General features: G+C 40.0%; 1 protein-coding gene across 1 annotated transcript in view; it reads right to left on the bottom strand.

Annotated features, from left to right (window-relative positions):
• Positions 1–20,546, bottom strand: part of PPP2R5A (protein phosphatase 2 regulatory subunit B'alpha) — a 48,042-nt gene extending 27,496 nt beyond the window's left edge. Inside the window, exons 1-2 of the mRNA XM_065632845.1 lie at positions 19,611–20,546; positions 1,117–1,313 (exon numbers count right to left, since the gene is read on the bottom strand). Coding sequence (XP_065488917.1) covers positions 1,117–1,313; positions 19,611–19,761 — 348 coding nt within the window. The 5' untranslated portion in view covers positions 19,762–20,546. The remainder of the gene's footprint in view (positions 1–1,116; positions 1,314–19,610) is intronic.
• Between the last annotated feature and the right edge of the window lie 4,745 nt (positions 20,547–25,291).

Here is a 25,291-nt window from a genome sequence, read left to right as displayed (position 1 = left end):
GACAGAAACACAGGTCCTTTAATAAACAAAACTATACAAAAAAACCCAGTGCCCTAGATCTTTTGTAAATCTTAATAAGCATCTAGTGAAACAGCCAAAATGATTAAAAGGGTTTCAATAGTTCTAACCCTTCAGTATAATGGCAAAATTTCGGCCCTTAAAGGATCTGATCTTCCATATCAGCTGCTCACAGAAAACAAAAACCACCAAACAAAAAACAAACAAAACCTTATTATAAAATAGCTTACAATGTAGATAAAACTACAAAAGTTGTAGGCGGTGTGTTTGAGCTGGTCTGCTTACGTTCCCAGTAACTACTTTTGAAGTCAGCATTGTGCCTATGTAAACCTAACTGAAGTTTAGGGAACCACTAACCTAAATACATGGGCACTAAACACACACCTTTACATTTCAGATTTCTAGAAAAAAAATTAAAATATTTCAGATTGTCAAATGTCCTTCAGTTGCATTCCCTGTACATGGAGTATAGGCATATCTAAAACATCACTTACGTAGCATTTGAAAATGCATGTAAAAAACCTGGGAAAGTCAGCAGATAATGACCACAAATATTTTGTTGCTTATTCAACAAACCATTTGTAGAAATTGCACAGTACGAGTCATCCTGTGGTTTACAACTCAAGCAAACCACTTAGGCTACTCTAGCACAGCTCTCCAAGGCCAAAACAGTAACAAACAGCCATATAAAGTATTTACAAAGTAGAGTTGCTTTCTTACACTGACAAACCTTTCTGTTGACACTAGTACCCACAAGAATCTTTACCAGAAAACTTTAGCCTGTCACTCCATTGCCATTCTTAAATAAACAAATTTCATTTTCTGAATGAGAACAACTTCAAAGTTTAGCCAGACTGCAAGCGTCTGCAATATACCAGTTCTTTCATTTTAATTAACCTGAATGCATCATTTCATCTAGTAATTAAAACTTAGAAGTTGTTTGTTTTTACAAGCCTTTCTAAACGATCTTATAAGCCAAGTTATCATTAACGAATTATATTTTATAAGCAGAATAACCAACAGCAATTCTGAGTTCAATGTTAAGATATTTTATTAAAAATACAATATATTAAAATGTAACCAAAGTACTCTACTTACCATTTTCACTATGTCAGCATAAGCTGATTCAACAATCACTCCACGATTCGTTGAAACATATTCAACCAGTTCATTCAGTGTTGCTCTCTTAATTTCTTTGCTTTTCAGGTCTGAAACAGAGTCCATGAAGTCAAAGAGTACACAACACTGTTGCAACTTCTGACAAAAAAGATCTTGCTGTTCATTGAAGGTGGCATCTATGAAGACAAAAAAAAAAAGAAAATCAAACAGAAAAATAACACCAAAGTCTGTAGAAGCAAACTTGGGATTTCTAAATCTATTTTGTTGACTAAAATTTGCATAGTTAGTTTTTTATTATGGGGAACAGCATGGTCTATAGTCAGAAAATTAATAGAGTATTGTGAAAACTGAAACTATCTGTTTAGGTATGTTAGAATGAAAGACCCGCCATTCACAACCTGTGTTTCATACAAGAAATAATGAACATATGGCAGTAAATTCATTTAGGGAAAAACAAGTTCCTGAATTAACTTTATTTGAAATACATAGACATTAATAGGTACCAGCTTTCCCCCATCAAAAGTCATATACAGCAGCAGTGCATCATACTAACCTTTCATTCATCCGATTTGTCTTGTTCTGTTCCCTAATCCTTTATTATGTAACCTGCTTAAAAGCTGTAAAATCTGCTTTGAAGGAACCTTGTCTTTTTAACCCAATGCAAAATACTCCACATAGTTTTGACATCATGTGATGAATGTTTCTCTTAAGAATTAACTCTAATATTTCAAAAGGATAAATCTTGAACTTTCCTGCTTTGGTCTAAGTAATTTATTACATTCTTAGTCATGTAAGGTTTTCCAGGGGTTTTTTTGCCTATTAGGACAATGTTTGGCTATGACTTGGCATTTTCATTTTAGAGTGCAGTTTCTCTATAAGCTGATAATGTGAAATACTAATGGAGAAATTTTGCTTATCTCTAAAAAGATGTATTACTAAGTACTGTATACTTCAAAAACTGAATACATCCTTAAAATGTTGTAACTGTTCAAAAGTTCCATGATCACGACAAAAGCAGCCATGATTTTAACTGAGAAATCTGTTTAATGTGCCTTTTGTTCTTGTTTTTTGTTTATTGTGGTTCTAAGCCACTCTGGCAACACAGCATCACCTCATCTATCAGTCAGTAGATATTTCACTTGTTTTGGCAAAACATTTTTCCTTCCAATTTTATCTGCAAATAAGGAATGCTCCCCCTGCTTGAAGATTTTTCAAGACCTGTCCATAGTCAGACTACTAATCCCTGAGTTTCCTTCATTCACTGCAGTATTGATATTAGCACTGCTGTTCCATCATAAGGAAATTATCGAGACAAGAAAAAGGTAACTGCCTTGTAACACCATGTATAGAAAATCTGAAATCTCACTTTAAAATCTGAACAAATCACAAGAAGATCTCATGCTTCTCTTTATTATTTTAGGATTATTCTAGTTAAGCAAACTCCATTTTAATTTGTAAGTTTAGCAACTCGAACAGTCTTTGATAATGCCAGTTCCTCAAGTTTCTTACCAAAACACCTTCCATTTAGTGGCTGGAACAGTCAGTAGTGGTTTTAATATTCAGTAATTATTTGGAAAGAATTCTTCTGTTTCCATAAGCAAAAAGTAATTGCTAAAATGGACCGAAATGCCTGCACTGTGATCCCAGCTGCTCACTCTGCCCTGAAAGTTCAAACACCAGAATATTGTATTGTATTCCCTTTTCTCATCTGACAGTTATGATCCTATTAACTGAGCATAACAACTTCAATGAGCTTTTGAAAAAAACAGCAATTACTACTCCTCTCCTACAGAACAATTCATACTTCTGAATGTTAATTCTGCAATTTTAACCATTTTTCCTTTGAACAAAAGTCTTGCGAGATGCTTATTTCACTCAGCTAACTACAAAGACACCAATTGTTACACCCTGCAAAATAATGAACATCAGCTGTAAAAACATTTGTAAGTTACGTAACATTTCAGCTCCAATCTTCTCATATTCTACAGCAGATTGCATGAGTAAGTAGTGTATCATAGCAACAAGGCAATAACAGTGACATGCTGAGGACAAAATCCAAAAAGCCTAATTTAAGGAACTGACACAGGAGGGACAGCTTTTTTTTTTTTTTTGACATTAGCCCCAAGCCGATACCCAGACTCAAACAGGAGTCAAGCCTACTCTTATTTTTCCTCACTACAAACTTAACTGTACTCCAAGCTACAAAAGCCCAGCAGCAAGGCACAGCTAATACTGTATTTAGGTGATGTTCAACAAAATGAAATACCATGAAGCAGAATTTCCCTAATAGTTTTTTAAAAAAATACAGCAGACAGCAGTAGGATAATCCTAACAGTGGCTAAAACAGATTGAGGCCTAAGGTTAAAAGCAAGTAACAGGAATTCAGACAAAATAATCAAATCATTTATTACCTTCCCTAGAATATCAGAGAAATCCTTGCATTAGCCACTTTTAGTTAGACATTAGGGTAACAGAGATGGTATCTCTCCTGCCAGGCACCACCAGCCCATTTCATTAGCAATCTGATCTATCTCCATTAGACATGTTTTCTCAAATGAAAAACCTTCCCTTTAATCTGTTTTGTTACTCATATCATTCAAAGCAAAACCAAAGAAAGTGCTTTCTTCCATTTGTACATCCATTTTGCATACTTATAAGAGGAATCATAAAATCAAGACCTCTGCAAGAAATTAAAATTATGTGCAACCACGGTAATAAATAAGGTAACAAGGAAGCCTGTTCTGTGGTATCAGCACTACCTGTCTTCATGTGCTCAATCCCTGCTTGACATACAGCACATTTGTCCTGGGAATGTCCCGAGAGGTACTACGGGAACCATGGAGTGAGCTGGGAAAATTTGTTTGTCAGGTCACATTCTTAACTTTTTAAAGCCTTGTCTTTAACTATCCCAGCACAATGGAAGCTAAACAACTCTGCACCATGATAAAATCATACTGCCATAGTTTATTCCAGCTCTTTGAATAAAATAAACCCTGCCACCGTAATTGCATCAACATCACAGTTTTTAGCTTTAGTAGTTTAGAAAACTGTGGCACCATTTTTAAACCAGTTTTAATTTAACATCTACAAAGATTTACACCATACATCTGAAGTTCAAGATAACTGCTTTTCTTCAAATACCCTAAATACCATAAGGACCACAGAAGACAAGGTAGGTTCAAAGTATCATAGACAGCAGATGCTTCACTAAAATAACCCTGTTGACAGGCTGTATTTTGAGGCAGAAGCAGGGTGGAGAGGGATTAAAATTAAGCCTAAATTACCAGCCTGTCCCTGAGTTGCTGCATGTTGTTAGAAAGGACACTTGAGGGGAAAAAACAACCAACCAACCAAAACACACACAAAAAAAAACAAAAAAAAGGAGGAAAACAAACAAAACATAAGGAAGCCTAAAGCAGAGGAAAAGCAGCAAAGACATTTAATCCTACTTAGAAGGGCGTAAAAACACATATATTAAACCACCCCCCCCAAAAATGCTCTACACACCATATGATCCAGGTGATCAAAATGCAATTGCCTCAACTTTATTTCCTAGAGGCTGTTCAACAGAACTGTGATTTAGGAAATTCTTTAAATCCACTGCTACATTATTTGAAAGGCTGGTTGTAAATTCATCTGAGGTCCTTGGGAAGGTAGTAATGAGATTTTAGGCAGCAAGAGAAAGCTGATTCTTAACCACATATGATGGTAGGAAATCCTAAAGACAAAAATTTCCATCCAACACCAAAGATATATTGTAAATTGTGACTCGCTTCAACCAGGACTCTAAGGATATTCATTGCTTCTGGTCATTTCAACAATAGACGGTAAAATGTTTGTAACTGATGAAAATAGTTCATTTGATCCTTGCACTTCCTAATACTGAAATGCTCAACAGACTGTTTCTAGTATTTACAAAAACCTGATCATTACAGACAGTAACCACAATGTCAAACAATAAAAAGTTACAAACAAGTTGACTTGGAAGATCCTCCTGAACAGAAGTTATTAAACATTAAAACTGCATGATTGTACAAATTTGTCTCTAAATCGAATACTTTCAAGTTTATAAGGTCATCAATCCAAGTCTAAGTATGGAATATTGAGTTAAAAGACGATTTTTTTCAGGGAGGGCCCCTAAAAAATACAGATAGGGAAAGGTAGTTCACAATCACAGTACTACCTCACTACCATGTAAATGGAGAAACAAACACCATCATAGCACTTGCCAGAGGACCACAATGACATCTTCCTGCAGTATATTTATTGCATATGTTTACAGGCATTTATCCTGGAAGGAAGAGGCAGATACTTCTCCTTTCTCAACAGAAGTGTTTAACCAAGTACAGAGAATCCAACAAAATCCTTGCTTCTATAACAGGAACCAGAATCTAAGACCACAAAAACTCTTCTCTCAACTACACAAACTGGAAGTTCAAAAAGCCTACTTCCCCTGCCAATATAAAATAAACCCTCTCAAACATCTGCAATGAGTTTCCAATATTTTTTTTAAAATATCTCTAAGTAAGAATTTCTACTTTTTCCTGAAACAGCTACCCCAGGAATATGCAGAAGCCAGAGAAACAACCATGAAGTTTTTCTCTGACAGCCTCTGCAAGCAGTTCACATACAGCCCTTCCAAACACTCGGAGGACAATGATATTATGGAATAAGGTCCTGCATCCCTCCTTACAGCAAACTGAACCTGGTGGTCAACCCTACACTTCTATATAATTCCCTGACAAACTGAAATACAGGCAAGGATTGACACATGACAAGGACTGTGCCACAGCTGTGTTACATTCCACAGTGTGAAGTTCAGCATTTAGTCACTGTTGTCTGGTTACCTGCGCTGTGCTATGTGCAGCTATACTCAATGGCAGAGAGATCTGGTAGAGCAAAATGAAGCCCTAACACTGACAGGGAGTGAGGAGCACATGTACTATGAGACATCAAGTGTTCAGCTTTGTTGGCTTTTTCATTTCTTCATAGCAGTAAATTATCAACACTGTTGTACAGCCTGCTCTTTTCCATTTGTATGGAAAGGCGTTAGTTTGGGAAACTCTGGCCTGGCCTACATAAATCAAGCATAGGGAGTCCTGTTTAGCCTAAATTTAAGATTTACTTCTGTTCTGGGGAGTTGTTGTGCACCATTGTTGTGATCTCTCGCAGCACCTCAGTGTCAGTGTTTATGTTCCAAGCGTGGTAAAGCATTTTTAAGAAATGGAGTTTTGATGCAGTTGGTGTTATAACAGGGGACAGACAGAACATGTTTCCAGGTTCTCAGAAGTCTACATCTGCTGCTTGACAGGCAGCAAAATCGCTGGCTGACACTGAAAAAGAGAGGTGTCTCTCCCCGCTATCCCCTGTGTACCATTTAATCCTTCCTCTCTCTCCTCTGCTCCCACAGTCACATCCATCCCTCAACGCTGGCTCTGGAACTTGTCAGACTCCTCTGTGAGCTGCTTTAACTCAACCACATGGCCATATTAATGAGGTTAAATAAATGGCTTCTGGAGGGGCCTGATGCACATGAGCTCCCACAGGAGGTTAGTGATGGGAACAGAAACTCCTTTCAGCTGCACTGGGCTGTTAAGTTAGTTCACCATCTCCATTGGAACCATGTCATCCAACTATAGAAGTGTGAGATAATGTGTAGGTAGGATTCTTCAGTTAAGCTAGCCGCTTTTTTGAATAAAACATTTTGGGGTTTTGTCAGGGTTTTTTTGGTTTAGTGGTGTTTGTTGTGGGGGGGTTTTTTGTGGGTTTTTTTTTTCTCCTTTCCTTTTTTCCTCCTTTGTTTTTTAACGCTTTAAGCTAATTTTTAAAGAAAAATGTAGGCCCTGTATAAAACCTCATGGTATACGTGGCTGTACTGGCAGTCTATAACATTCTCCAGTAACTCCATACACGTGTAATAGAAGTTCCCACAATTCCAGCTCTTGGTAGCTCAACAGCTCAAGTGAAGCTGGTGGGGCTACTCAGATGAGCACTTGTGCAGCACCTTAGGTATTCAAGGAATCTTGTCATCAGTATTTTCAGGTTTTCCATGACCAAAACAACAACAAAACCAAACCAAAAACCCACAACTTCACCACCCTAAGGAATAAGTACCATTTGTTAATAGACTAGGGTTGTAGGCTTTTCCCCACCCACTCCATTCAGAGTTCAATAATATATTTTCACATTTCCTGTTACCTGAAAGTCTACAGCTGCTGCTGGAATCCTGGAAGGGGCTGAGTAAGTTCTGTGTGTTTTCAGTAAACACAGCTCTGACTTTCCATATCAGATAAGGGAGTCAGATAAAACAACATTATATATCTATCTTAAAAGTTAACCAGCTCCCTATACAGCAGTATTTTTTTCCACTAGCGAAGGAGGTTTGGAAGATGACAAAGTAGAATGGTATTCTTAAACATCCTGCTACAAGGAAATTCATACTACATACAGGAGATAATCAAAATGAAGACTTTGTACAGAGTTAAAAGTGCAGAAGGCACGTTGGTCAATCCTATCTAGGACCCGTGTGCTCATACCAACACTTAATCTCTTCATTTCAGAAATCAAAGGGACTGCAAAGGAGCAATCAAGGTTATGAGCTGAGCTTCTGCTGTAATTCCACTCATAGATAAACTATCCTGCAGGTGGTCAGCAGGCAGGACTTGTGCTAAGACATCCACATGAGCAATACTTCAAAAGTACACTGCGACACTCTACTTGCTCAACTGTCCCTATAGCACATGTTTTATCCAAGTTAATATACACCTTTCTCCAACCAGTTGTGCAAAGTCAAACTGTAAAAATCTGTAAAAAAACCCAAACCAACCAACCAAAATACCATCCAAGTAAATCTCCATTCTCTTTTGAAATAGCTAAGAAATCACAAGTTTTGCTCATTAGAATATTCTCGATTTAAGACTAATTCTGTGACACATGCCAGGGAAAAAAAAAGGGGTGGGGGGAAAGAAATCACATATTCAAACTAGATGAGGATAACCATCAGCAATGACTTTTACTCGCACTGTGGTTTTACAAAGTTGGTTACAAAGGCTAGGCTATAGATAATTTTAAAGTAGTTTACTAGAAGCACTCCTGGAAAGCCATCTCTCATCCAATAACAAATATAGTTTCTTCAGTCTCATCTGCCACGCCATGTGGCCAGCAGTTGACCTCAACTAATCAGTACAGAAAATCTGAAAAGCCTATCCTGATTTAACATCTGTCACAAATTCTGCGACATGACTCCTTGCAGAGATGGCAAACTGCAAGTTATTATCTAGATTGTTTCTACCATCTTCCAAACTTGCTTGTAATCTCATACAGTTAAGAGCCTCCAGCTAGTACCACATTAAAGCCCTTGATTTCAATGAAGGTTTGAGTCAACCGAGACACTTCAGACAGTAAGAAAGTACCCTGCTGAAGTGCTTTTATATTAATGGCCAAATTTCCTACTGTCCAATTACGGAAGACAACATGCAGCCAAATGCAAAATAGAAATTATTCTCTTGGTCCTCAAGAAGTTAAATAGCAAGATTCTAGTAACCAGGTCTGCCACAATTCACCTCATTTCTACCACACCTTCTCAAAAAGGAGAATTAAAGCACCATTGATTCCTTAAACCCAAACATACCAGCCACTGGAACAGGAACAAAAAACACCCTGAAGTCATCCTTAACAAAATGTACAACTTGAACTGTGAACAATACAAAGGTTTCCTCAAGAGCACACCACCAGTTCAGAATCTAACTGAAATTCAGCTACATGCAACAACAACAACAACAAATCCAGAAAAAAATATTGTCTGATGACCTGGCAGAGTTGAAGCAATACTGCTTCTGAAAGTATGGAGAAGTTGAGCAATTTGTGTATGGTTAACCACATGCAAGTTTTGTTCAGAGCAATACTGTATTTATTATAGAAGCCAAAGAAGTTTCACTTCTTATACAACTCCCCTTGTATTTGAAACAAGCTTTCTTCCACCAGTCAGTCAACTCTTGTGTTCCCAAGTGCATTCATTTATGTTTTTGGCATACACTGCTGCTGTATTTGCTGTCTTCATTTAAAGACCATCAAGCAGTTTTAGTGACTGATCACATGCCAGGATGGGCCTATCTTGAATACAACCAGAGGATCTGAGAGCTTAATATTCTCTCCTGCATGCAAGACATTAGCCCAATTAACGGTTTCACTGGCTTAACAAAGGTGTAACAGCTCATGATTAAGTACTAGTGATCTTAAAATAATTTAAAATAAGAACCCTGCCTCTTTAAAGAAAATAGTGCTAAATTTAAGGGTGAGAAACCCTGTCACATAATTAACATGTACAGCCAGGTCATTAATCTGGGCATGAGCAGAGAGTAATTGATTTCTGCAATGGGAAATTGCTTCTCACAACACATGAACACAGAATAGATGGCAACCTTTAACCCAAAGCTACAAAAGTTGGTACAAAGGCCTGAGAATTAGAACTGTTTTCTCAAAACAGAAAATACAGCTCCTAAATAGCTTTTGTAATATTGAAACGCAACAAAGCTTTTGGTTATGGTAAAACACACATGCTTCCAAGAAGTCCTCCTACCAAGATGGCAAATAAAGGTGAAGTCCTGGGTATATAAACAGGTCCTCTTTTTACAGTCTAACTCTGGTTACCTCGTATTAACCCCAGCTGAAAGCGCCCACCGAGAGGCTGGCACACAACAACTTGGTATTCCTGGGAACCCATGTGCCAGGAGCATGAACCAGCAAGACCTCAGAGACTGCAGAAAGGCAAAGAGACAACAGACCAAGTTTCCGAGACTGCTGAATCAAAAAAGATCAGAAGGGACAATTGGTACGATGCAGCTTGTTCCTGACACAGGAACTGTTAATTATACTTCTCGACAAACACGATTTTGGATTTTCACATGTAATTTTGAAGATGTAAAACAACCTTCAGATTGTGACAAGGTAGATTCAAGGAACTGTTTCGCATCCACTCTGTCAAGAATTAAAAGAAAAGGAAATCTGAACAGCTCTGCTCCCTATTTTGCCCCCCCAACAGCTGCAGCAATCTGTCCATACGTTACCCGAGGATAAAGACAGCTGACAAGCAGGTGACAAAGCTGTGTGCCGCCCAGGCTCAGTAAAAACTTGAGCTCAATAACCATTACACAGTACTGTATAAAAACATTCTCTATTCATAGAAACAAACATTTTGCTTGACCTGAAGACCAAAACAAATTGATTTGCACATTTTTAAGCTTGACACAACAGAAACTGTACCTACAATTTAAATAAGTTCCCTTTTCATTAACTGAACTACAAAACTCTTGGCTGACTGAAATTATGGTATTTTATAATTAGTGAGCATTGATAACAAAATATGCTGTAAGTTGATATGGTGTGGGATTTTTTTTTAAGTCTGTTAACTTTTATTCTTCCCCAGTCATCTTGTTACCTTATCTAAGCATAAAATTAGCTTTGAGTAAGATGCTGAAGTTGCTCTAGTTTGATATCACAGTAGAAAATGCAAGTTAACACTACAAATCAAGTTTGTTTGTATTTTCCCAGAAACTGAAGAAATATTCATGTCATTTTTCACAGGGCAAAATTAGCGCTGAGTGCAATATAAAAATAGCTTTTATTTGAAACCAAGGGGTAGCTGTTAAACATTACTTCACAGAAGTATAGAAATGGATTTTACAGTTAATTTAATACTTAGCTGTTTTAAATATGTGAAGGAGATGTGCAGGGGTGTAATTTTGTAGCAAATCTGTCCCAGGGGAAACATGCAATCTAGCTTTTCAAAGGCCAAGGAAAAACACCCTTGAATCCCTGTGTAAATCCGGGTAGAAGTTACAGGTATTGGATTAATGCCTTGGAAAAATATACTTTAAGAACTGGCTAAACCGGTGTTTCTGAATGTTCAAGTTTTCACAAATAAGATAATGAGATACCTTATTGTGGTGTTACATTAGGAAGAACCAAGATTAAATTAGATTGGAAACACAGGTGAAATCCTGGTTCTGCTGCATTCAATGACCTAACTCCCACTGAACTCAATGGGAACGGATCATCCTGAGCAGATAAATATTTAAGCGTTTGTAGGATCTCTTTACCCACTTCACCTAAATTAAGCATTTTTCCTCATAAATAAAAGGTTAAACTACTTTTTTTCAATTTTAACCATACTCTAACAGTTATGTTCTTTCTATCAAAAACTGTAAACATCAAATGTTCCGTAATGAGGGATCCTATATTTTATTCCCATTTGGCAAAATCTCTTAGCTATTTTTAAATTCAGTTTACACCATTTTCATGTAGGGAGTTTACTTTGCTCCTGCTTCCTGCTCTTAAGGGAAAATACACAGAAATGTAAATTACCAAACCTTGTCCTTATGACTCTATTGTAGGACCCAGCCTAAGCCTCTCTAGGGGGTTCTGACACATACACCTTAATTTTTCATTTCAAAATAATAATAACTGTTTTCCTACAGAATCCAACAGTGCTGATATGCAAAAATTTATTTCACACATGTAATTCAAAACTTAAGTGCAAGTCTCATCATTTGTTTTTGTTACATACACATGGAACCAAAATTTATGCTGCTTAACAGGACTCCAGTCTAACACATATGCCATATTTTAAGTGACCATAGAGTTTTAAATTAAAAACATAATGCACTTTTCAAAGGCTTTGCCCAGCTACACTAAATTGGAACTTTTTTTAAACCCCATTTTTCCCTTCCACACTTTCCCATAAAATTTCACTTGGGAAGAAATTAATACAACAAAAGCTGTGCTTTTCTTTTTTAAAGGACCAACCATCTACAAAACCAAAGTAACCTATTAAATCACTTCTAAAAGTTCACATGTTCATGTAGTGATGCTCCCTGCTAATTCTCAAATGTATCAATAGCAGAAGTAAAACCTTTTCCCCCTTCATATTCAGACAAATGGCTATAATTTTTTATTCCTGTTCTTCCTCTTACCAGCCTTCCTGGCCCATGCTATATTGTCTTTCTCTAAACTCGCTCGCCTCCTCTTTCAGCTTTTCTGAGAAAATCTACTGTGCCGCTTTTACCTCTGTTACCCAGAGCTTGTCAACTCTTCAAGTGTGTGATGGTCTCAGATGTAAACTTTTAATCAGTAATTTGAAAAAGTAAACTTGTATAACATATTGAAAGTTTTCCTGTTATGGTAGAGAGTAGGTTTAATGCATTTAATTCTCAAGGGTGTAAAAATCACTTACTGGAATTAGAACATCTTCCTCTTGCAGCACTGTTCTTTAATATAGAGATGCAAGTATATTTTTTGTTGTTACTTGTTTCCTGACCTCCCAGCTCCACAGCAAAATTCCTGTTTCTCTTCTTAACTGTATCATATCAATGAAGCTGACAAAACCTACCAATTTCACCAAAGCTTTGCTTGTTAAGATAGTGAGAAATAATAGCAAAGAGAGGGAACTTGAGATGAGAATGAGATAGACATCTTTTCCCAATGGCAGCCAGGCAACACAACAGCACAATTTTTTTTTTTTTTTAAATCTATAGCCTTTGTCTTTCACCATATTCATAGTAGCAATATAAGCTACTACTTTAGCAAGCTACAGGTCACCTACAACTCTGACCAGACTGCTGCCTCTTCTGATAGTCTCCAAACCCTCAAAATACTAAGGCCTAGCATCCTGCCTTTACATTTCACCAGCCTCTCAGCTTCATTCCCACCACTCCCAAACGTGCAGCACCCAGAAAGCAGTACTACTAAACACAAGGCTTGAAAGTTAATTTTATGTTCTAACCACAGTCACTGCAGTAACGTTCTCCTCATTTTAAATTCTCAAGACTCTCATTTAATGATCTAACTCATCTGCAATAAATTCCTCATGTACAGAACAAAATGCCTAAGCCCATAAAGTTTCAAGAAGATCATGGGAAGTTCAAAAAGCATGGTTGCAGTGAAAAACTATGAAGAAACTAGAAGAGAATAGGATAAGAAACATTTCCAGAAAGATGCACAGCCAACAGGAGTGTTGAGACTCTAAATACTGAGCTTAGAGGAGCTACTGGAAAGGGGCTGGCTTCTGCCCTCTCTTCACACCTAAGTTTCAGTAATCAGCCCACCACTTCTGTCCCATCCCCTCACCTGTAACACACTGCTTCTTGCTCGTAGAAAAAAAATAACATTACAAGTTTTCCACACGCTCAGTTGTTGTGCCTAGCAGTACTACAGACAAGGAAACCAGAGAAAAGCCACGTATAGTAGCCTCACAGAGCACATCAGATAAGAGTAGCGTAGCAGATACTGAGGTATCTACAGAATAGCATAGTGGATGCTGAATCATCAGTCATGCTACTGATACACAACAGCTACTGAGCAGGTCTCAGAATTTGGATCAAATTAGATCAATTTTCATTAATATCTATGTGCTAAGCTCCAAAGTACAGCAAACATTACACCTCAAGACAGTTTGGTTTTTTGGGTTTTTTTTTTAATATTGACACTATACAATTTATTTTTACTCTACTCTTACAAGCAGTCTGTACTGGTTTTGCTGAAACTAAGAAAATTAGCCTGAGGAATGGTTCCAAATAAAACTGTCCATACTTGGCATGGAAAACTTCAGTCCAAACAGTTTAGAATGTTGTAAGCAGCTGAGAATAAGGTCTTGTGAAGGAAAATTGTAGGCGACCTTAACTATTATGAGCTCTGCCTTTAGGTCAAAAGTACACTATGAAATAGGCGTCTTGTAGACAACATACTTCATTGGCCATGAACTCAGCAAAATTTAACAGAAACTAGTCCACTGACTCTGATAAAAATCGATGATTCAGAAATCGGTGATTCAGACATTAAAAAGAAGCCGTCACTGCTGGTCCAGTTTCTAGTAGAGCATTTTGCCAAGGGAATCTTATACAACACACATTATTTACTACCTATTAATCTAGTTAGGCTGTGGTTTCAGCCTTCAAAATCCACATGCTGTTATAAGACTATAAATATAATTTTAGCCTGCTAGATTAAAACAGGAGTTAGGATTAGAATGGCACAGAAGCTGAATTCTATACCCTTCACAATGGAAGTGTCTTTTTTCATAAGAACACTAAACATAACCCTTCTGTGCTGAAACAGAATATTAGTCTGTTCAGAACTGCCGGTATGACACCTTTTCAAAAGCACTAAATGACTTTAAGAGACATTTTTTTTTTAAATGTAGATAGAAGTAATCTTCTTCAGATCAGGTAGTCTGAAGGAATAGGTAATTCCATTTTTATTTCCTACAGCAACTAACATTAAATTCAGCACCTGCAAAACTAATATCTGACTAAACTAGAAAGCAACGAATATGGAAAAAGAAATCTGATACTAAGCTGGCACACAGAAGATGTGAAAGATTTAAATAGAAAAGTTCATGTGAAGACTGTCAATAGGCTCTATATTTAGGAGTTGCTCTTGATGGAAGTATATTCTAAGAGCAAAAATTCAAGTCTAAGGATAAAAAAAGGTCAATTTGTTAAGAAGTGAAGACTAAATGTTCCACTCTGTAAACTAGGAACAGTTCCTTAATATAGAAAAAAAAATTTAAACAGCTCATTTTTCATTGAACTATATTAGAATATTTAAAAATTCTTAAAGCATCTTTAGCTATTATAGATTCTCTATTTCTCGAGACTGTAATTTCACTAAACAGAAGTTTTTACTACTTTATAGTGCACCCTGCTGAAATTATACATGAGAGTTAAACCTAAATTCCTCATAGAACATCCTCATTCTTCATGTGAAATAAAGATTATCTCTCTTAAGGGAAAACTCACTCAAGACTGTAGTTGCAAGGGATGTTGAATACAAAAGGCATAGGATGAGGGACTACAGTAGAGGAAATAACAATGAATCATGAGGGACATTAAAAAGTGCAACCCTGAGACAGAAAACTGTCATTTCACTTCCCAGTATTTTTTAAGGCTGTAGTAAAAGTAAATCATTCTAAAAATTTTGAAGAGCATTTTTCTTTGGGGAGAAAAGGCAAAAATATTAATATGAGAATTCCTCTCAGCTGTTTTTAATTCCACTTATTTTTGTCACTCTGAAGCACATACTATATGACTCAAAACATTTAAAGTTCGAGGCTTGAACTAACCCTGATAGATTTTTAATAACGTTACAATTTTATCCATAAGCAAGCTTTTTAGGCCTTCCTGTAACATCTCCACAAAAGCTCAGCTTGAACAGAGCATTTGCTTTTCAGTCACATCCAAGCGCTCTCTCAAGGGTTTAAGTAACGAAAATAGTATTGTTAACACCTATTTTAGAACCCATATTTGAATGCTGAAACTATGCACTGAAAGGTCTACTTAAAAATTTCTTATTCCAGTGTATTTCACCACTGCAACTCTCAGTCCCACAGAGGTGGTTACAGCCATCACTAGCCTACAATTGAAAGATTTTTGGACTTTCCATTTCTTCTGTTGTAAGGGCCAGAGTCTTCTCTGTGGAGACAGAGTTTAGTTTGGAAGTGAATATTAAGAATTTCATTTCATATATTTATTCTCTGAGCGTGATATAGGAAATAAGCCTGCGGTGACACGGATCTTCCCAAATGGATATTCACTATTGAGAAGATCACAGAAAGGCATCAGGATGTTTATTCATGTTTATTCATTCCAGCTGCACTTGACATGTTTGGTACAGTGGAAAAAAAGGTATATTTGTTTGACAACCTGACAGATCATATTAACTGTGCTAAATAAAAGCAAAGAGTTGTGTTTTCTATTCACCATCTTCCACCTGTTTTTTTTACATGCTTCTTCAATCAAAAATGACAGAAACAAGTATGTATACTTTTACTGTAATGAGTCAGATCAGGTTCCAAGGTCAAGCTGTATCTCTTTTTTTTCCAAAATGAAGGTAACTGTATGTGCAGTCTTTCAAAATGACTTGCTATTGAGACAAAATTACCACTTCTTAAGATGTTAAAAATAACACTTCCTTTGCCAGATTTCTTTAAACTCAACACTCCCAGAATTGTTCATGAAGTCACAAAATCCTGCTGTTAACCAGCACATTATTTCAGCTGCAGATTTTTCAAAGGATTTGTATTATGTAAACTCCAAAGTAACAAAATGAAAAGGAAATGGGAAATAAAAAAAGCAACTTCAAGTTCTAACAGGTTTAACAAGTGTTTCTTTTTGTTTTAAATACTCTCTCTGGGTCTTCAGTATTTCTTATTTAGCTTTTAAATAATACAGTATAATGGACACTCTCCTGCATAGCAAACACATAGGAAACCTGCTAACTTAAGAACACATTACTAACTTATTTTATGTATCCTGACAGTCAGGTTTTGCTGAGCTTCTACCTAAAAATGATAGATAACATTACACATAAAAATAAGCTGAATGTTAATGACAACATACAAACTTGCTGCCCTTCCTCTCAATCTCACTCAACAAAACCTCCAAACTGGAATACCTACTATATGGGACTGTTACCTACTATTTACAGTTATATTTCTTCTCCTACTAGTGATACAATATGCAGCCAAATTAAGGAATTTTACTAATACGCAGCAGCAGTACAATTCACTCCAGAAATACGCACTTCTAAGATTATCTGTCTACAGGCTTCCAAATAACACAACTGTGAAAGCATGTTACACAATCTGATCTGGCCATTTTAGTGGCAAACAAACAAGAGCCCCCACATGAAAACCCCACAACATTATCTACCCAAAAAGGCACTTTTTGAAGTGGATGAGTAATTTCTATTTTTCTTCTCGAAACTCTCTCCTTCCAGTAAAATAGATGCAAGTATTTTAGGTCAGTCTGACAAACCTATTGGGGAGTTTCAGAATACTGTTTATACTTATTTTAGAATATTTTTCTTAAAAGCAATGAAACAAGACAGTAACTGTAAACAAGATGAAATATTTTACAGCAGCATAATACCAAACTGCTTTTTCATCTACAAAACGCTACTTTCCTCACAATGCGGGCTTCAAACACCTCAGATTTAACCATTTATTTGAAGATATCTGGGAAAGCAAAAAGTCTTAAGCTAATTTTTGTAAGTGTATGCCGAGCACCCTTATGCATCAGTATAATGACTGTACTTTCCTTTTTCCGCCCCTCCCTGGGAATGCTGGCTACTACTCCGTAGATGATGCTACACTGGCAGCACCACAACTATTACTGAATTCCATATTGGCTTTAAAGAATAAAGCAAAGCTTCATCTTCCCAAGACTTTGTGATTAGAACAAAAAGTTTTTGCAAAATGATACATTTATAAAGAGAGCAAACACTTTCTTTCTAGAAGCTTTTTTGGTTGGGGGGGGCAGGGGAGGTTCAAGAGAGGAAAGGAGAGATGAAGCCTCAAGTAGATGGAGACAAATCATTCTCTGTTCATAGCTACGTTCAGGACAAATGTAACATCACAAACCCAAGGGAGAAAACGCACAGAAGAATGCTGCCTAACTTTCTGCTAACTGGCTAGCTGGGATACTGTAACTCATAAAAGTATATTTTGCCCACAATTTATGTTCTGAAGCAGGTTTAGAGGGCAAGTCTTCAAATCATAAGCATAAAGACAGATGTGATTTTCATTTAAGAACTTAAGGCAGTTCAAACTACTATAAAACTCTGCATAACTGAAGAAATTCCTCTGATGGTTTACGGCCTCAGATTCCCAAACATCTGAGCTGCTGATGCCACGCAAAATTTCTCCATGTTATAAGTAAAAAGCTGTAAAACTGCACTCACAAAACTATGACTTAATCATACAGAGTTAAAAATTGAATATTAAAGTCCCAACTCAGCAAAGAATGTAAACTTAGACATTTTGCCGATTTAAGCTGGAATTGCTCTCTGCATAAAGTATGTATGTTTAACTGTTTGCTGGATCAGGACTCAAACTTCCTGAAGTCTGCCACCTATGTGCGATATCTACCAAGTGCTTTTACGAGGTCTCAAGTGTGGCTTTGTAAATATGATCTCTGAGGAAAATACACTGTCTAAACAGTATGTGAATAGCAGAAACTAAATCCTGACTTCAAACAAATTATTCCAGTTACAAATCCCTGAAATCAAACTACTGTGCCAAGACACGACACAACTTCACAAAGAAGTACAAAAGCAGCAGCAAGAACACCCCTGCTGTTGTTGAAAGTAACACCCAAAGCCACTGCAACAAACATGCTAAAAAAACAAAGACAAAACAAAAAAACACCTCCCCTTTCCACTCTTCTGCCCAAGCTTATTTGTTTTTAATAACATTTCTGCTAATAGTCTGTTTTATGGGTCATGTACATCCGCCACTCAAGAGTAGAAAAAAAAAAAAAGTGTCTTGAAATGTTACAGACATGACTGTAAAAGCCATTCAAAAACACCAGACCAAAAAAAAAACCAACACCTTAGTATCTAGGAATATTTTTAAGCTTGCTGTATTTCATTCAGATTTTGGATATTTGCTGCAAATCATCACATTTTTTCCACCATCATATGATGCAGCTTTAAAAACCTTAAGACTTTAACACTAGTGAGAGTAAAATTAATGTGCTGGGTCAAGTTAGGATAATCTCTCCCCATTGTTTTTCAAGTCCCCGTCAAATACTTTAAAAACAAGTTTATATTCTCTGCCTAATAACTATTTTTGTAATTTTTTAAAGGAAAAAAATACAGTAATTTATTTTGATGTTCAAAGGTGTGGAAGGTTGCAATTAACTTCGTTTCATTTTTGTACTCTAATGAACTGGGTCTTTTCAAACGTTAACTCCGGTAAAAAGTATAAAACCTTCGCTATCTGTTTTAACGTTGGCGATGCCAGCATCTACGATTTTCATTCACTTGTGAGTGTTCGCATACAGCACTGTGCAGGAAAAGGTCTCTGATGCAACTCCTGCTCATTCAAATAAGACAGGCAAAACGTCATGCAAACATTGTCCGAAAGTGACGGGAAGGAACCAAGAAGCCAAACGAAAACTCTCTCTGGTAACTCAGGATATTATGCCAAGAGGCACCGAGTTCCTCTTCGCAAAATCCCCCCGTGGGAGGAGCCACCACTCGCTCCTACGTCCTAGCGCTCAATTCCCTGCACTCCTGAACTCAACTTGCCGCTGAGTAAGACCTCGAAAAGCAAACCTGCCCGCCCAACACTTACTCCCAAATTACTCAGAAAAACGGTGGCGAAGTTAGTGGAGTCAGTCCCCGGGGCACCGAACGAGAACCGACCTGCACGACACTTGTATCTGTGAGCAGAGGCGGCGAGCCCACCCGCACACAGAATTACTCCCGCGAAGTCCCTACCTGGCAAGCACCGGGAGTGGAGGGGGACACGGCGAAAGGGCGGAGGGTGCGGGGCAAGGGGACAGGCCGGGTCGGGCAACGCGGGGCTGGCGAAGCGGTGTCAGCAGAGGCAGCCCGGGGCGGCCGACGACACCGGCACCTGTAGCCGGAGGGCTGGGGCGTGCAGGAGAGGAGGGGGAAGGACGACAAGACGGTACCTTTGAGCTGGGGCAGCGGCGAGAGCTCCACCTGGCTGCTCTGGCTGCGGAACTGCGAGGAGCCCTGCGAGCGCTTCTGCCTCTGAGCCTTGCGCACCGATTTCCGTGTGAAGCCATCCACTTTCTCCGCGGCAGAGATGGCCGCCGACATGGCTGGGCGGTGAGGCGGCGCGGGGGGACGTCGCTCTCCAGAAGCATATATTAAAACGGAGGAAGAAGCGGGCGGGCAAAAAAAGGGCTTCAAAAAAAAAAGGGCAAAACCAAGTCCTCCCTGCCCTCACGCCCGCCCGCGCACACGCACCCCGACGGGAAGAGCGGAGGAGAGGGCTGGAGTCCGAGCGGCGAGCGCGGCTGCCGGCTGCTGGGTCGGCTCCTGGGTCCGGGCTGCGCCTCGCTCCGCAGTTCCTGCTTCCCTCGGAGTTTCCTCTCCGCGCGGAGCCGGCGGCCGCGGCGGAGCGGAAGGGGGAAAGGAGGGAAGGGAAAAACAAACAAACCCAACAACTTTGCCCGGTGGGGCGGGCAGGCGCCAAACTTTCCCGCGGGGGCGGGCGGGGGGAACCGGGCTCCCGCTCTCCTCAGGGCAGGCGCGACGCGGGCCGGGCTCGGCCGCACCGCTGCCCCGCTCGCTCCGTGTCCCGCTCAGCCGGGTTCGCCTGCACCAGCCCGCGCCGAGCCCGCTGTCATCGGCCGGACTCGCCCCTGGGCCGAGCTCGCCGGGGAGGCGGCTTCCACTCCCCGCTACCCAGTCGTTCGCTTCCACACGCCCCTTCTCCGCCTTCAACCGCCGCCGGGCGCTCCCCGCGCCTCCGCCGTCATCCTGCCCCCTTCTGCTCCGCCGGGGGCCGCCACGAGTGTCTCCGCCCGCCGCAGCCGCGCCGCCTGAGCCCCGGAGCCGGCGGGCGAGCGGCCGCGCAACTTGGCGGACCGAGTAGAGTTGATCGGAGGAAGGAGGGGAAGGGGGCGGGGCAGGGGCGACCGCCAAAGGGGCAAAACGGGGCGAGAGGAGCGCCCGTTGCTGGCGGCGCCGGATGATTGACGGCCCGGTCTAGCCAATAAAAAGAGAGGATCGTGGAACACCCCCCCCTCCTCCGCTCAGGGCTTTGGTGAGGACGCGGGAGCTGGGACGCGCACCGGGGACGGCGTGATTGACAACAGGCTTCTCCAACCGAGGGGAGGCCAGGTGAGGTGGGTGAGGTTTTCCTGGGCGACGTGCAACGTGAGGAAAGGGGAAGGGGCGGGGCGGGCAGCGGCCAATCGCCAATCCGCGCCGGGGGGCGGGCGCGGGCAGCGGCAAGCGAGTGAGCGGAGCCGTTGGGCGCGCGGTGCAGCCGTTGCCGCGGCGCCTCTGGCCGCAGCCGCCGAAGGGTTTTTCTTCTTGCGGAGCCCAAGCCCTGCTCGCTGTGGAGACATGAGCCGTCAGGGGGGCCGGCGGGCGGGAAGGAGGTGCAGCCGGGCTGCCGGGCTGCGGCCCGCTTCCCGCCGCGGGCGCCCTGCCCCGCCGGGTCTTGGGCTGTGAGGGAGGAACGCGAAGAGGAGGAGGAGGTTCGAGGAGAGAGAGTGGCTGTCCCAGCTGAGGGCCTCCCCCTGCCGTGTGAGTGCTGCGGGGCAGGGCAGGCGCTTGCCCGACAGTGCCGGAGCTGCTGGGAGAGCACCAGTGGCGGTAGATGCGTTCGGCCAGCCGTTAGCAGCCGCAGGCGGCAGCTGGAGATGCTCCTCACGGGGAAAGCTGCTGAAAGGGTGTTTAACAGCGAGCGGCACGCACTGGGAGTCACAGCAGCCTGCGAATGCCTTTTATGCCGTCTTAAGTGCTTCTGACTTCGTTTTTCCACCCTCCTGGTGCTTCAACGTTTTTGGTCTTCCTTACATCTCTCCGTGAATTTGGCTCTTAGGAGTCTGTATTGCCATGGTGTTTACTTTCTCCCAGTGAGTCACAGTCTCATTTTGCAGGCTGAAAGCACAAAATTGCCTGAAACAACCACGTGGCTTAACTTTCAAGGAATGAATATTTATGGAGTTACTAGTTCTTTTGTTTTGTACAATTCATAGGGTTCAGGCTGAAGTTAGACTATGAGAAATGAGAATTGTGACTGCTGCAGATTGTGCATGCAGTATGCAGCTGCATTTAAGTCTGACTTTTCCATATATGAACAACCCCACCTTTTGAACTGTGAACATGTGGAATGCCTTAGCTTGTAGTCATTCACGTAGAGATAAGTTTTATGCACATCAGCACATTTTTTGTTACTACATAGTTTAAGGTGCCAATTCAGCAAATAAGTATTTCTAGTATTTTAAATGCACACTCAAGTTACAGTAGCTGTGGTAGGACATGAATACTGCAATATACATGTTATTTAAGTGCCTTCATGAGTTAGAAATCAATCTTTCGAAACCATAAATCAAAAGCCAAGTGTAGATTACAGCTTTATGCGAACATAAAAGAAGACTGTGGAAGCCTATTCAATAGAAACTGTTGTCTGTGTTTCCTTCTGTCATTCCTCCCTTTTCCCTTTCCTCTGTCAGCAAAATCACTACTAACTCTTAAATGTATGATTACTTGTGCACCTCCCACCTCTTTTTTGCTTTTGGTGAAATAGTCTTTAGTGTTTGGAAATAGGGAGATGGAGAGTATGCTGCGAGAATTCTGTGTGCTTCAGATTCAATCCTGGATACAACATATCTCAAAGTGATAGCGGATAAGTGCAATAATACTGTTTTCTTTCTTGTAGGTGTGTAGACTTTTAAATTTTTTTTAATGTATTACAGAATCCATTTTACAGACAAAATGGCAATCTTCAGGCACATGTCCTTTAAACTGCTAATTCATGTATTCATTGCAGTAAAGGAAATCCTTGCATTCTTTATGTGTTTAATTTGCATTTCACTTCAGGGCCCACGGCTCCTATCGAGAACGCTAAGGCCCAGGCCCCAGTATGTTCCTCTGTTCCTGCCTGCCCTCCAACAGCTGTCATCTTCTCCTGCACCCATTTTTAGAAACTGACCCTGCCCAGTGTGTCCTGTATACTGTTTATTGGCAACTCAAGCCTTGCTGCCTGTTCCCAGTGTAAAAGAGTTTCATCAATTAAATGTTTTGGAATTTGTTAATGAAAAGCCTTATGTAAGTTCTAAATAATGTAAAAATATTCTTCTGAGATTTAAAATATTTTCATCAAGGTTACTAGGCTTTGGAATGGCTGCCACGCTAAAACTATGTTGTAAAAATCCCCTGGCGGTTGAAATTCACAACGCAAAGGCCTCAGTAAATAATAAATGTAGTCTTGCAATGATGGGATTTTCATATCAGTTGCACTGGAAGATATTTTCAGATGGTATCTTATATCACTCATGAAAGAAACATTGGTGAAATGTGAGCCAGCCAAACAAAAATAAACTTTTGTTCTCTCAAATAAATTAAAAGCTGTTGAGTTTCTTTTGTCTTTTTAATGCAACTCTTCTGTTTTGGAAAAGTCAGCAGCAGCTCTGTAAACCAGCGACAGTTTCCCAAACCGAAATGATAGCGTTTGAATTAGTGTACGTGTGAAGTCAGTGGAATTACATGGATGTATGAAACCATTGGATCATGCGGGCCTGTAGGACTGGAGTATTTGGAGAAAAAAAAATGAAAGTGAGAGCTCAGGCTGGCAATCTGAAATAGCTGTGTTTGAGAAGGCTGGAGATTGCCCTTCCCCGCTTTCTGCACACACTCTTCCTACACAGCTGTCGGAGCTGCTCTGAGTCAGCTTCTCAACCCCCAGGTTTTCAGAGTATCTTTAAAGGCACACAGAGACAAAGCCAGGTTATAAGCTGCTGACTCCAAATCCAATTCATAAAAGTCTGAGGTGTCCATGGAGAATGTTGTGAATAGTAATTTCATGCCAAGCTATTCCCACTCTTTAATCAGAGCCCTCAATATGCACTAAAGCATTAATTCTGCAAAACCTTGTGCGTGTCTCTAACTTGACTTGGAAGAAAGCTCATTATCATTCCTGATCATTATTCAAAACTGAGAAGCAACATTCTGGAACAGATCTAACTAGAAAGTCGCATTTGCAGTTCTTTTCATTCAATCATAGGAATCTATTTCCTGCATCTTCTCAGCATCTTTTTACCCAGAAGCAAGACCTTGGGAAAGGTGAATGAGAACAGGACATATCATTAACTTGCAGAATCCTGACCAACTTGGCTTGGAAGTGTGGTGTGCTTTGAGTACCAGGTTACTACTGAGTTTTTGCTACAGGGAGTTGCCTGGTTGCCAGCAGACGAGGAGTTAACTGTAGCTCTGCTTTCTCATTCTTCTGTATGGATGCTTAAAGGCCAAGCTACAAGAAATTCACCTCTTCTCAGAGGCAGTGAGAGGAATATTTTAGTAAAGAGGGTGCCCTAAGTGGGTGAACCTTCAGCCAGGAAGGTTTACGGAGAAAGGTTACGAAAACTTTTATTTCCTCTCAAAATGAATTTTTTTTAGGAAAAGCCCTGTTGGCTGCAGCCATGCTTATATTTACTACTGTACCAGCCCATCATTTTTGGGGGGGTATCTCAGCTAACTTAAAGTACTTTCTGGGCTAAGTCTGTGCTCTTTCATGTAGGCATGGAGTTCAGTTTAAGCATTTGGACTGTCCCAATAAAACCAAGTGAGCTATTCACATAGTTCAGGTTAAACACTATATTTACATGTTATGCAGTCTGCACTGGCTAGTCACTATCTAGCAGAAGTGTTCCTAAGTCTTCTGCTTGATAAATCCTTAAATAATATAGCACTGGTTATCTCAGGGGCCATCTGTCACCTTCCTCCCAGAGCAGGATTTGAAATTCTGGGATTGGAACTCAGAGATTAGTAGGCGAGACCTTCTTTGAAAGGGCCCTGAGTTCGGTATCCTTCAGCATACCTTTGAATGCGTCATTACAGTCTTTCCAGGCAAAACTATGTGTATGGGTATGTGCAGGCAATGGATTGTAAAAACTAGCTCTGATTCATCTTGTTATTTTAAAAACCTTTTAATTAAATCTTCTGACAGATAATCCAGTGTGATTGTGTTGCAAATAAAAAATGTGTTTTAAGAAGTTTGTACAAACAGACACACACACGTACACTGATTAGCATAACTGATAGCCCAATGTATCCCAATTTAACTCCTTAATTCTGCCTGTCTCTTGAACTGTCATTTTGGGTGGAAACAGTGCTGTCTGAGAACTCAGCAGCAGTCTTTCTGGCTGAGTAAGATGCAAAACATCCCTCAGGGATAAAGATTTACAACTAAGCTTTCAAAGTCAGTTAGCATCTTTGCCATAATGACATTTCCTTAGCAAAAAGCTACAGAACATGAGCATATGAGTATTTATTAACCTGTTCTCTGTGATGAAGATTTGTTTGCATTTTATATATAAAATGGAGAAAGATCTTCAGCAAGAGGAAAGGATTCATAGTATTTTTTAAATGTAAAAAATGGCACTTGTATTCACTGAAATGCAAAAAAATACCCAAAACAAACCCAACCCAATCAACAACACTGCCAACAACAAAAAACCACTGTAGCCTTTCCTCTACTACTTTCTAAATGCTTTTTTCTGTGGCAAACCAGACCTTTGTAAATGCCAAAGAGCGCTATCCTCATCGTCACTGTCTTCTGTAAAGATTGTTCAACACAGCAGTTAGAAAATAAAAGAGAACTGTTCCTGTTATG

Source organism: Caloenas nicobarica, chromosome 3 (genome assembly GCF_036013445.1).
Source record: "Caloenas nicobarica isolate bCalNic1 chromosome 3, bCalNic1.hap1, whole genome shotgun sequence".
NCBI classification, from domain to species: domain Eukaryota; kingdom Metazoa; phylum Chordata; class Aves; order Columbiformes; family Columbidae; genus Caloenas; species Caloenas nicobarica.
The sequence above is the reverse complement of the archived record's forward strand: the minus strand, read 5'-3'. Positions and strand labels throughout refer to the sequence as shown.